Genomic DNA, 14297 nt, shown 5'->3' on the forward strand with positions numbered 1-14297 from the left:
ACTGATAATCTAGTCAATATTCAGATTTCCCTGATTATCTTGTAAATTTTTTTAATAAGATTTGTTTGTTCAAATAGGATCCAAATAAAGTCCTTGACCTACCTCTCAAGTTTATTTTAATCTAAAGCTCCCCCATGTGTGTTTATATCCTTGCCATTTATTTGCTCTAGAATCAAGTCATTTGTCCATTAGATTTTTTTTTTCTATAATCTGGATTTTGGCATTCCCAACATGTCTTTATACATGTTCCTCTGTCTGTATTTGTGCGAAACTTGTTTTCCTAATGGGCAGGATATGGAGTACAAAAACATTCTGAAAATGGGCAACCCAATAAACAAGATATGTGTATATGCGTGTGTGTGTGTGTCCCATCTGTCTTAGCAGTTTTATGGCTAATTACAAAGACATATGAAGAACATAATATTAATTTTATTTAGTCTCCAAAAATAGTACGCATTCCCTTTAGAAATGTTATTTTCCCAAATTTTACAACTTACTATGCACTGTCTTGTATTGAGGTGATATGATGAATGAGATTTAATATCACTAAAATTAATGATGTAATGTAACTCTTTGGCTTACTATTTAGGTATTTGTTGAAAGTTCTGAGACTTTGGATTACCAGATGGCCTTTACAGACTCTCATTTATGGAAACTCCTGGATCGTCATGCAAATACGATCAGATTATTTGTTTTGTTACCTGAACAGTCCCCAGGATCTTATTCCAAAAGGACAGCATGCCAGAAAGCTGGGGGTGATTCTGGTAATGTGGATGATGACTGTGAAAGAGTTAAAGGACCTGTGGGGAGCCTAAAGTCTGTGGAAGCTATTCTAGAAGAAAGCACTGAAAAACTCAAAAGCTTGTCACTACAGCAGCAGCAAGATGGAGATAATGGGGACAGCAGCAAAAGTACTGAGACCAGTGACTTTGAAAACATAGAATCACCTCTCAATGAGAGGGACTCGTCAGCATCAGTGGACAATAGAGACCTTGAACAGCATATTCAGACTTCTGATCCTGAAAATTTTCAGTCTGAAGAACGGTCAGACTCAGATGTGAATAATGACAGGAGTACAAGTTCAGTGGACAGTGACATTCTTAGCTCCAGTCATAGCAGTGACACTTTGTGCAATGCAGATAATGCTCAGATTCCTTTGGCTAATGGACTTGACTCTCATAGCATCACGAGTAGTAGAAGAACGAAAGCAAATGAAGGGAAAAAAGAGACATGGGATACAGCAGAAGAAGACTCTGGAACGGATAGCGAATACGATGAAAGTGGCAAGAGCAGGGGAGAAATACAGTACATGTATTTCAAAGCAGAACCCTATGCTGCAGACGAAGGTTCTGGGGAAGGACATAAATGTATGTACTTAGAAAGAAAAAGGCTTCTCAAAACAGCACCAATTGTTTTCTCAGTTTATTTAAATTTTTAGTTAAGAAAAGAATCAGCTAAGAGTTAGGTACTTTGTTCTAAGACCACCCGTAACTTACTGGATTATAAGAATGTCCTCTGTTGCCTTTGCTTTCATTTTCGGTGCATTTGTAGTTGCAAGTGTTCTTGGACCTCTGCAACACATCAGACCTGTGACAGCAGTGACGTCACAGCTTTGGGGAAAGATAAGGGAAAAAGAGGAAAGAATTAAGAATTTTTTAAAGGAAAGAATTATGATAGAAGTACTAAGTAAAAAAGTAAGGAATAGCTTAAAGAGTAAATAATATACCAAAAAGAGAAAGAGCCAGACACTAGAAAATTTGATATTCACTGCCCAGGAGAATTTTTTATTTGTGCATCCGCTCTCTTTTCTTTATCCCACAATGCAGATAACTCCCTTCCCACACCCCTTAAAGAGTCCGTAATTAACTGGGAAAGTCAGAAAAGGGAAAGGGCTTTAAGTTGATACTTTGGGGGGGGAAAATGTTGATACTATGAAGTGAGCTCCAGGCAGAGTATAAACTAGAAATTCTCAATTGTATAATCACAAAAAGATTGAAGAGATCTGTCGGTTTGGCCTTTGGGATAAACAACAACAACAAAAACACACCAACATTAAAATAAAACAACTGTTATAAAACATCAGACTAAAACAGCCAGAGAATTAGCAGAACAACTAGGTTCAACATACAAAATTTTCCTTCAGGTTTATAAGGGATAGCTCAAAAAATAAATACTTTGCATTAGTCTTTAACAATGCAGATATTAATATTACCCCTTATATTTTTAAATTTTAGTTTTCAAAACACTTGTTTGTTCTCCCTTGAAGCTTGTATGAGATTAATAAAGCAAATATTGATATTCTCATTTGACTGATAAGAGAACTGAAGCTCATAGAGGATGAATGACTTGCCCAAAAGTATATTTAGAGCTAGTAAGTAGCGGAACCATTACTACAATTTCAGTCTGAAGGGAATGCCTTTGCTCCCTTACCTTTGTAACAGTGGGAAGGAAGTCCCACTCTTTATCCATCCGTTTCCACCCACCCAGTTAATATTTCTGGATCCATTCAAGATGCCAGGCCCCATGTAGATTTTAGAAGTAGAGGTGACAGAGCTGCAGCCTTACGTTTCATTGGTGGGAGAAGACACAAACAACCAGTGTAAAAGTTAAGTGCTATGATGCTTATAGTCTCAAAATTTAGTCTTTTAAAAGTGGTAGAAATTATGGAATCAATTGTAAAAATGCATAAATTTGTGTTTTTAACTAGTTCTAAATAACACGGAAACCATGTGACATCCATATACATATCTTGCAAAAACCTCAAGTGGGAAACTATGGTTGGTGAGCCCCAGTGGAGACAGAAACTCTTAGTAATGCTTTAACTTCCTGTGGAGTTTTTACTTCATAAGGCTCATTAACTTACTTTATTTCATTTAGTTCCCAACAACTGTGTGAAATTGATGTTGGTAGACACGTTTCACTGATGAAGAAACTGGTTCAAACTGGCTAAAATAATTTGCCAGAGGTCACACAGCTGGTGGGTCACATTGCTGGGATCAAACTCAGATATTCTGATTGTAAGCCTGGGGTGCATTCCTCCACCTCATAGCTGCTACCACGGTGCCTTCCTTTCCTCACATCATAGTAAAGTAAAAATAGCTAGTAGCTACTGTTACTTGCTTTCTTACCATCCTCAACCCTTCTTAGGGCATTGGAAAAATTAAAAGTAGCTCCTCTTTAGGAAGAGGTTAGACATTTCTTTTAAGTGGTTTGTTTTATAATGATGTGCTGGATATTTGACTGCATGAGAGTCTCAAACTTAAGAATTTAATGGGAATGCTTAGAATTATAGTCTGAGGAGTCTCATTCCACCTTTTTGGAAATTCATAGTGGACTAATGTACTAATGTTTACTGAAATAGTAAACGTGATCAAGAGAACCCATTTACTACAGTTTATTTCAGCTTTCAGAAGCTACGCAGAAAGCTTGTTTGTGTTTGAAAAGAAAAAGTGAAAATCATGGAAACTGGCTTAGAGGGAGAGGATGGGGATGATAGCCAGCAGCCAGGTGTTTCAGGAGTCTGTACTAAGTAAGGCTGGTTCATCACAGTTCCTCAGTGATCTGAATGTAGGTGCCTGGGTAACGTGGATAATGGATATAATACAGATCCTGCAGAGGGTTGAAATGGCAAGGTATAATAGACAAAGAACTTGATACCTGAAGAATGACATTCTATATAGGCAATTAATTTAGGTAATAACTGAAATACACTTAAAGGGATGGTCTTTAAGCTATCTGTTGTAATCCAGGAATTGTTTCAGGGAGTAATTATAGAACCTTTCTCTGAAAATACTGTTCCGCTGTGACCTAGTTGGCAGTCTGCAGGCATTCAGGTATAGACAGGGAGGTCAAGATAATAAAAATGGCAGTGCATTTGCACTGAAAATTTCTTTGTACAATTTTGGTTACCACCTCGTTCAAGAAATACATAAAGGAAAGAAAAAGAAAAACCTTAAAGATATTTTGAGGTTGTACTGTGAAAAGACTGAACTCTTCTCTTTGAAGAGGTGAATAGGAAAAATGGTATGATGGTATAATTATAGCCAATCAGTTAAGCCATCAATTTTGGCCAGGGCTATATTAAGCATTTTACATATACTGACCTCAAAACACATGACATTATAAATACTCTTGTCTCCATTTTATAATAGAGGTAATTGAAGTACAGAGAAGTTAAGTCAGAGTCACAAATCTAATGTACAAGGAGGAGGCAGGAATTCATTCATCCAGGCTGTTTCACTGCAGAACCACCTTGTCCTCATCACCATACTGGACTACATCAGTAACCAACAAACACTGTGTCTCCCTGTGATACATTACCACAGGTTATCCCAGAAACTGAAATGGCTGTAATAGCTTATTATTTGAGTAATGATTTAGAATTTACTGCATTTGTTGTAACAGCAATCAACGAGACTGGTGTAATGATCCCCTGAGAAAACTGAGGCTCAGAGACATTGGATGACTTACTGATAGCCATTTATTAGGCAGCAGTTGCAAAGCTGAAATCTGGTCATTGTTTTCTGATTTCTAATCAAGTAATTTTTTCATTATATCCTTCTCAAGGATAGTATAAATAGAGGCTTATTTGCCAAAAACTGGATTATTAACATTTAGGGGCACTCCTTAAAGTTTAGAAGTGGACATTATAAAGAAATTAAATGCTGCCCGTAAAGGTATATATAACAAAAAAGTTCATCACCATGTTTCTGTTCTAATTCTTGTCACCTCTTCTATAGTGGATCTGAATCTTATAACCAAGAAAACAGTAAATGAACATTAATTTGTTTGAAAAAGTCCACTCAAAAATTCATCAACCCAAAAGTTGGGATGACCTAAGAACATAAACCAGGCGTGTTTTAGGGTCTCATCCTTGATTAGTGATGTAAATTTCACAGAAAACCAAAGCCTACCCTTGAGAGAGGCTTACGGGTACAGGATCCATGGGCCTATGGCAGCATGCAGCTCGTGTATTCTGTACTGCCTATTGTAAGAGAAAGAGAAAATGAAGAAGAAAAATTGCTCTTTTAATATGAAGACCAGAGTAAATAGAAATATTCCAGAAGTATGTTCATGAGTGGCTTATAAAGGACAAAAGAGTAATAAGTATTAGAAAAAAAATAATAAAGCTTGCCAAAAATAATCCTGTTACAATGCCAAGAGAGCTTTTATGGGCAGTTTGGAGGAAGATTCATTTAGATACTCTTCCTATTACAGTAAACCACATGATAAACAGACATCTTCATATGCTAGTCTTGACATTTTTATTCTAGTAGAAATCCCAGAACTAGATTTACTAGCAATTTCTGAAGCAATTACTAGATATCTGGCACTGTGCTAAGAGCATGATAAACCTATTACCTCATTGAATTCCCGCTGGAATCCCATGAGGTAGGTGCTATTCTCTCTGTTGTTTAAATGAAGAAGTGGATATACAGAGGCTGGGGGCTTGCTACACGTCACATAGCTAAACGGGAAGCAGAAGAGGCAGGGGTGAAGCCTGGCCAGAGCCACGTTATTACTGTGTAGAACTAGAAATGTATGTAATTGAAAAAAATTCCTGGAAGGTTGGTTTGGAATTTAGCAGCCTAAATAAATAAATAAGTTCTTAAATATCTCTGAACATTTGAAGCTGTTGGATTCTATCGTATGCTCAGTGTCCATGTTTTTTGTCCATTCAATGTTGTGTATGAGCTAAAAGTCAAATAAGTGAAAGGGGGTACTTTTTTCCTGCTTATAGTATAATAAAAAGCAAATGATCTGTTTTATTTATATCCTAAGAGGTTTCTTTTACATTTTTGTTTCTGTTTTGTTTTGGTTTTTTTGTACTTAGGGTTGATGGTGCATGTTGATAAAAGAATTACTCTGGCCGCTTTCAAACAACATTTAGAGCCCTTTGTTGGAGTTTTGTCCTCTCACTTCAAGGTCTTTCGAGTGTATGCCAGCAATCAAGAGTTTGAGAGCGTCCGACTGAATGAGACACTTTCATCATTTTCAGATGACAATAAGGTTGATTAAAATAATTTTGAATAATTAGAGTCTGTTTTAAATGATAGATTTGAGAACATCTTGCCCTGTTTCCAAGTAAGGTGAAAGAGATAACCCTAAAAGGGTCATTTTATTTTTATGTTTAGTGATTATTTGTTTTTACTGCTGTTGTTTTTCTTCATCTAACAAACATTTGTTAAATGTTAACTGTGTGTCAGTTACTATTCTAGGTGCTGGGAATCAGAGGTAAAAGATATATGTGTTCTCAAAGAATCCATAATCTAGAGAATTTTTGAAGACCAAACTAAACAATGTGGGGAGAATGGGTTGTTTATTCTGCTGAGATAATACATCTAAAAAAAATGTTTTAATTTATAGATTACAATTAGACTGGGGAGAGCGCTTAAAAAAGGAGAATACAGAGTTAAAGTGTACCAGCTTCTGGTCAATGAACAAGAGGTAAGTAATACCCTTCAGAGCAATGTAAGGTCACTTTTGGTAGTTAATGAAAACATACAGTGCAGAGATTTTATGACGAGTCATTTCTTTTTACCTCTTTAAAGCAGAGGCCAGCACACTCTTTCCAGAAAATACTGTAGTTGTGCAGGCCATTCTGCCTCTGTTGCAGCTGCTCATTTCTGCCCCCGCAGCACCAAAGCAGACACAGACAGTATATAAACCAGTGGGGTTGGCTGTGTCCCAGTAAAACTGTATTTACAAAAACAGGGAGCAGATGAGGTGGCTCTCAGGCCTTTTTTTGCCATCCCTCTGCTTTAAAGTGTTGTTACAAGTGCTGGAGTGAGGCAGAGACTTCTGCTTTTAAAAGGGGATTTGTTTGTGCCTGTTCTTTAGAAATGACCATGTAGTGCAGGGTCATGAAGTGCAGGCTCGCAGTCGATCTGTAGAGCCCTTACATGGGACTTGCGGTGTTCAGAGAGTCATTATGATTTAGCAAGCACTGACCTAGTAGCATTTACCATATGCTTGCAGATATCACCTCCATTAATCCTCATCAATTAGCTATGATATGAGTACTATTTATTACTCCCATTTTATAGATAAAGAAACTGAGGCACAAAGAAATCATGCAATGTGCCCACGGTCATACAACAGATGCCAAGCTATGGCATATACCCAGAAGAAAAAAGCAGAGTCCCTGTTTTCAGCATGTTTGTAACATCTTATTGAGGACCTAGACAAGTGAAAACCAAACAGCAAATGTAATAGTGCCCCCTCTTATCCACAGGGGATATGTTCCAAGATTCCCCCCAGTGGATGCCTGAAACCATGGATAGTACCACATCCTGCATACACTGTGCTTTTACCTAGACATGCATACCTTGATAAGGTTTAATTTATAAATTAGGCACAATAAGAGATTAATAATTGCCAATAATTAGATAGTATAGTTTTAACAGTATACTGTAATAAAAGTTCTGTGAATGTGGTCTCTCACATATCTTACTGCGCTCTATTTACCCTTCTTGTGGTGATACGAAATGATGAAATGCCTGTGCGGTCAATGCAGTGTAGGCATTGTGACTGTTACAGTGTAGCATTGGGCTGTCACGGGCCTTCTGACGATTTGTCCGAAGGAGGGTCATTTGCTTTCGGACCCCAGTTGGCTACAGGTAACTGAAAATGCAGAAAGGAAAACCATGGGTAAAGGGCCACAGGAAGGGGATAATTTTTTCCTAAAATGCCTTCATTTGTTCAACAGATATTGTATTGGGCATCTGTCATATCTCTTATATGTGAATGTTTCTTCCAAATTTGGGGTTTTTAGAGACAGTGTGCCTTCTGAGACAATGAATAAACGTATTTGGAGAATTAGTATGCACTTCCCTCATTTTAGTCCATAAAAGTGATTCTTTTTACTTTCAAAATTGTGATCATTTGGTTATAAAAGGAGAAATATGAGTGTTATTTAATCTTCACAATGACTCTGTAAGGAAGACACTGTCCCCAGTTTACAGATGAAAGAAGGAGGCACAGAAATGTTAAGTAAACTTGCTCAAGATGGCAGAGTTAGTAAATAGTGAAGCCAAGGCTTGAACTGAGGAAGATAGATTCCTAACTCAGGCCTGTAATTGTCACACTATAAAGTGCATATAAAATGTCTTGTGTATCCCTATTTGAATGTGTAATTCAGTTCTGTGATGATGTTTATATTCCTAGCCATGCAAGTTTCTGCTGGATGCTGTGTTTGCTAAAGGAATGACTGTACGGCAATCAAAAGAGGAATTAATTCCTCAACTCAGGGAGCAGTGTGGTTTAGAGCTCAGTATTGACAGGTAAAGTAAAATTATAGTTATCATTAGCAATTGGAAGGAAGACTGTGTGGTCAGTTGATATGGATTGGTATAATTTTCTAAAACTAGAATTAATTCCTGTACTATTCAGAATTTTAGTAATAGAGATTGATTTTTAATAGAACTAAGCAAAACTATTAGAATTTGTTTGAACTTCCTTGAAATTTGAGGAGCATCTCATTATATTTTTTCCAAATTTTAATGAATAACCACTTGACTTTTCCATTTAAACATAGTCCATTTTTTCTTGATGTCAGATTCATGTCATTTTTTTAAGTTAAGAATCTCAAAATACAGTAGTTTAAAATGTCTTATCACATTTGTAGATTTCGTCTAAGGAAAAAAACATGGAAGAATCCTGGCACTGTCTTTTTGGATTATCATATTTATGAAGAAGATATTAATATCTCCAGCAACTGGGAGGTTTTCCTTGAAGTTCTTGATGGTATTATCCATATTTTTATGGGGAAATATCAGAAATGCTCTGGAACTAATAGAAGCCTATAGTTTTTTATCACATACCAGGTTTTCTTCTGTCTTTAGTCTGGGTTCCATTTACCTTTTAAGTATTTCTTTTCTCTAATTTTGAGAATATTAATTTTTCCTTACAGAGAAGTTGCAGTTTCAGAGTTGCATTTTTAGTACTTTTTACAGAAAATTCTGCTAACATTTTCTTACCTGGGTTTGTTATTTAGTTTCTTTCTTCATTATGGCTTATTTTGTTAGAGGGTGTAGTATTGATAATTGATCAGAGATTTTGAGAACAATAACTGTATTAATCTCCTAGGCTGCCATAACAAAGTACCACAAACAGGGTGGTTTAAACAATGGAAATTTATTGTCTCTCAGTTCTGGAGGCTGGAAGTCCAAGATCAAGGTGTCCGTCGGGTTGGTTCCTTCTGAGAGCTGTGAGGGAAAATTTGTTCCATGCTCCTCTTCTAGCTTCTCATGGTTGCTTGGCAGTCTTTGGTGTTTGTTGGCTTATAAATGCATCTCCTGATCTCTGCTTTCATCTGCACATGATGTCCTCCCTGTGGGCTTGTATGTCTGTTTCCGAATTTCCCCATATCATAAGGACACTGGTCATGCTGGATTAGGGCCCACCCTAATGACCTCATTTTAACTTGATTACCACTATAACAACCCTATTTCCAAAGTAGGTTGTAATCTGAGGTACTAGGGTATAGGACTTTAAATGTCTCTTTGAGGAGACACAGTTCAGCCTGTAACAGTAACCTAGAAGAGGACTTGTGTTTGTCACACCTCCTGGTTTTAATGTTCAACACTGAAACATTTAAAGTATTGTTTTTTTGGAGGAGGCAGTGGGAGAAAAGTTGACTTTGGGGAGATCATATCAAGGAAACAACCAGTTCTATATTCTTTGGTGACTGCTGTTGTCTAGAAAGATTTTTATTTTTCTCTTTTTCCCTCTATAGAAATCAAAATATCATAAGATTGTGATAGTTTTCAGAGGGTTCAATAATACTAACACCTCACCTATTTCAGGATATTTTGGGTCCAGTTTGTTTTAAATTTCAGTTGTGAAAGCTATGATTAAGTGACAAGTTAATGGGGGAGACAAGGAACAACTAGGACACTGTCTACCATGCTGTGGAGGCACGTGCTCCAGACTGTGATTCCTTCTCTGAGTGTTGGGGCCTCAGACCATAATCACTGTGTCTGGGTAGACCAGGAAGAGACTATGACGGACACAGACGTTCCCCTTGTTAGGAAGGATGCAGATGAATTAGCTGGGAGGTGTTTCTGGATGGTGGGTGCCTGCATCGGTGTCATTTCAGTATATATTTCAGCATCAAAATAGTTAAGTAAGAAATAAATCGTGATTAAATTTAAGAAACATTTATTGACCTATAAATTGCCAGACACTGCTAATCTCTCTTGCTACAAAAATGAATAAGAACCAGTGATTGCCCTCCAGATGCATAGTCTGTAAGAGGACCAGAACTGCAAACCTGTAATTCCAAAATCATAGGTACGAAGGACCAAATCAGTGGTTTGCTCTTGTGTTCACCAGAGAGAAAGGAGACAATTGAGCTGGGTGTTGAAGAATCAGTAAGTTTTGAGTAAATGAAAAGAGGGGTTAATGGTAGCCTGAGTGAAGAAAGAAGATAAAGTAAAGATGATTTGTGGGCTAGTAGCCAACACAGGCAAAGATTGGCAATCCAGAGAAGAGAGTAGTTGGTAGAGCAGCGTCTAGCAGGTCAGGAGGGAGGAGAGCTTGCAAAAGAGTAAGGGATTCTCCTCAGAGGCTGGAGGGAAGAGAGGACATAGTTTATTCTCAAAAACTCATTGGGATAATTGGGTTCTTTTATGCCCACTATCGAAGCATAACACTTGAAGCAAACCTTTTTGTGTAGTCAGGCAATACAGAAAAAGTCAAAGTATGAACCTCTAGAGAAAAGAGAAAGATGACGTAATCTCATATCTTCATAGGGGTGGAGAAGATGAAATCCATGTCCCAGCTTGCAGTTCTGTCAAGAAGGTGGAGACCTTCAGAGATGAAGCTGGATCCCTTCCAGGAGGTTGTGTTGGAAAGCAGTAGTGTTGATGAGCTGCGAGAGAGGGTAAGTTCATTTTAAACAAATTGAACTAACACATGTTTCTCTCTGTGTTGCTTAAGAGAGGGCCTAGGAAGTGAGTGCCAGACACTAACGTGGCAACCTTTCTTTCTTTGTCTCTTTCGTACCTTGTGACACCTTGTCACACACTCTCCTTGTTTCTTCAGGCTCCTGGTGCTTTGAAAAATTACACTGGCTTTTGGCCATCCAGAAGTGAACCCTCACTTTTAGTTACTTGGATCAAGTTTATCCTGAGTAATCAGGATTAGTTAGAAGTTACTAGAGTAAATTGCTGTATATATTTTAAAAAGCCAAATGATGTGGAATTGAATAAAGAATCCAGATGAAGTTCTCTTTTGCATTATTCATTTTAAAGGTGGGAATTCTGTGGCTCTTTAGGGATTGGGTGGATTATGCATAAGCAGTACTAAGACAATTAGCATCTTGAGAAAAAAATTTTACTTCCATAATTCACACCAAACACAAAAATAAATCCTAAATATATTAAATCTGTATAAAAATAAAATGATAAATGTACTAGATGAAAATATTGAAAATATTTTTATATCCTGGAAAGGGAAAGATCTTTGTAAGCATAATACCAGAAACTAATAAAGAAAAGATAGATTGCATAAAAGCATAAACCTTTCACACACAGCCTCCTCCCCAATTTTTTTTAAACAACCCATAAACAAAGATAAAAAACAAGAAAGGGGAAGATATTTAAAACAGATATGAAACACGATGGCCTGTCTTTGTAAGGAGCTACTACGTTAATAAGAAAACGATGAGCAATCTAATTTTAAAATAGGAAAAGAACTTGATTAGGCCATTTGTTGAAGAAGAAATTCAAGTTAAAACAGTAATAGCATTCTTTGCCTCTTAAAGCGGTGAAAATTTAGAACATCAAAAATACCTACAGTCATCAAGGTTTGGGGAAAACAGGCAATATCATACAACTTTGATAAGTAGTTAAATTGATTTAATTTTTTCAGGCTTTAGTTTGGCATTATCAACATTTCAGATGTGCAGTTCCACATCTAAGAATTCAGTCTAAAAGAAATATTTGCAGAAATACGCAAGGATATTTATGAAGGTATATAGTATAGCATTGTAACTGGGAAAAATTAAAAACAGACTTGATGTCCATCAGGAGGGAATAAAATAGCATATTAAGCTATTGAAGAGAATGAGGTTACTCTGTAACCTATTCTTATAAATAGGCTGTATAAAATTATTCTGTAGAGATGTTTCATAAATGTAATTTTACATATTTTAGAAATATGTGATATAGTTTATATATGCATAGGAAAAGGTCTGGAAGGAATATACTAAATTGGTATTTCCAGGACACAGCATTTGCAGGGTGGGAGGAAGACAATTCCTCTTTCTGCTTTTTTTTCTAATACTTTATATCAAACATTACATCTTTGTTTTTGTTTTTTTTGTTTTTTTTTTTTTAAAGATTTTATTTATTTATTTGACAGAGAGAGGAGAGCCAGCGAGAGAGGGAACACAAGCAGGGGGAGTGGGAGAGGAAGAAGCAGGCTCATAGCAGAGGAGCCTGATGTGGGGCTCGATCCCATAACGTCAGGATCACGCCCTGAGCCGAAGGCAGACGCTTAACAACTGAGCCACCCAGGCGCCCCTAAACATTACATCTTTGAGGAAAAAAAATTGCGCTATTTCTGTGTGGGTTAAAAGGTTGATGACTTATTTTAGCAAATTTATTTTTTTAAATGAACTTATATAAAATGTTTCCTTTTACAGCTTTCTGAAATCAGTGGAATCCCTTTGGAAGATATTGAATTTGCCAAGGTAAAGCCCTGAGAGTGTTTGCATTTGGGTGCTAGCGTTCAGTAAACATGGCTAACAGCATGATTTATTCATTCGTTCGTTTTTCCCCTAGGGTAGAGGAACTTTTCCCTGTGATATTTCTGTCCTTGATATTCATCAGGATTTGGACTGGAATCCTAAAGTTTCTACCCTGAATGTCTGGCCTCTTTATATCTGTGATGATGGTGCAGTCATATTTTATAGGTACATTTACAATGTGTTTGTTATTCCCAGTGATGTAATTTTTTTTGTTGTGCATAGTATCTTGTTTTCCTATGTTTAGGGTACGGAGCGGCCCTGATCAGTAGTTAATACGAGAGCCACACATTACATTTTGAATTTTTCTAGTAGCCACACTTAAAAGTAAAAATAAACTGGTGAAATTAATTTTGGTAAAATATTTTAACCCACTATGTCCAAAATGTTATTGTTACATGCAGTCAATATAAAAAGTCACTCATGAGATGTTTTACATTCTTTTTCTTATAGTAAGTCTTAGAAATAGTGCATGTTCCACTTCCAGTAGGTCTCAAGCATTCAGTAGGCACATGTAGCGAGTGACTGCTGTATGAGCCAACACAGATAGAGAGGGAAAAGAATAGTCATTGGAGCCTGGGGCAGATAGGAGTTCAGACTGGGCTTTGTTATGTACCGAGTTCCTCATCTGTAAAATGGTGACAATGATGTCGGCCTTGCAGGATTTTATAAGAACTAGAGCTATTACATTTAAAAAAAAAACTGGCCTAGTACCTGTTTATATATAAATGTTCAATAAGTGATAGCTATTATTATACTAGTAATAGGATGGAAGTTATTCTGTGCCATTTTTAGAAGTGAGTGCTGTGTTAGTAAACGTATTAGAAATCCAGGACATCTTAGTGTGAGATTATTTAACTTCACCAGTGACAATCAAATTTCATTTTCTCACCAAGGAGCATTATAACATTCAAGCATAAATCAGTAAAGGCAGATGGCTATACTGATCTAATATGTAATTAATATTTTAAACAGGGATAAAACAGAAGAATTAATGGAGTTAACAGATGAGCAAAGAAATGAACTGATGAAAAAAGAAAGCAGTCGACTCCAGAAGACGGGACATCGTGTAACGTACTCACCTCGGAAAGAGAAAGCACTAAAAATATATCTGGATGGAGCACCAAATAAAGATCTGACTCAAGATTGACTCTGCTAGTGTAGCATTTTCCCTGGGGGATTTTTGGTTTTAATTAGATGGTTCACTGCTACTGTGTAGTGCCATTATGGCCGGACATGGTTAGGGGTAACCCAGTGACACCAGCACTGACTGGACTGCCCTTCACCAATCAGAAGCTCAGTGCCCAATGGGCCACTGTTTTGACTTGGAATCATGTTGTGCACTATAGTCAAATGTACTGTAAAGTGAAAAGGGATGTGCAAAAAAAATAAAAACAAAAAACAAAAAGCAAAACCTGCTACTAGAAAAGGGGGAAGGGGAAGGAGTACACTTCTTTTATTGCGGACAAATGTGCACATAGCCGCTAGTAAAACTAGCCTCAAACAGGATGCTCATAGCTTCATAATAAAAGCTGTGCAAAGGCCA

The 14297-nt window shown here is 36.9% G+C and overlaps 1 protein-coding gene across 3 annotated transcripts in view; it reads left to right on the forward strand.

Annotated features, from left to right (window-relative positions):
- USP47 (ubiquitin specific peptidase 47) overlaps positions 1–14297 on the forward strand; it is a 109715-nt gene extending 95418 nt beyond the window's left edge. For all 3 annotated transcript variants that reach the window (XM_040638813.1, XM_040638812.1, XM_040638814.1), the window contains 9 exons: positions 590–1367; positions 5834–6009; positions 6367–6447; positions 8167–8282; positions 8627–8745; positions 10755–10885; positions 12650–12697; positions 12789–12919; positions 13727–14297. In XM_040638813.1, the coding sequence (XP_040494747.1) occupies positions 590–1367; positions 5834–6009; positions 6367–6447; positions 8167–8282; positions 8627–8745; positions 10755–10885; positions 12650–12697; positions 12789–12919; positions 13727–13901 (1755 nt within the window). In that variant the 3' untranslated portion in view covers positions 13902–14297. The remainder of the gene's footprint in view (positions 1–589; positions 1368–5833; positions 6010–6366; positions 6448–8166; positions 8283–8626; positions 8746–10754; positions 10886–12649; positions 12698–12788; positions 12920–13726) is intronic.

This window comes from Ursus maritimus, unplaced genomic scaffold (genome assembly GCF_017311325.1).
Source record: "Ursus maritimus isolate PB19 unplaced genomic scaffold, ASM1731132v1 scaffold_23, whole genome shotgun sequence".
In the NCBI taxonomy this organism is placed as follows: Eukaryota; Metazoa; Chordata; class Mammalia; order Carnivora; family Ursidae; genus Ursus; species Ursus maritimus.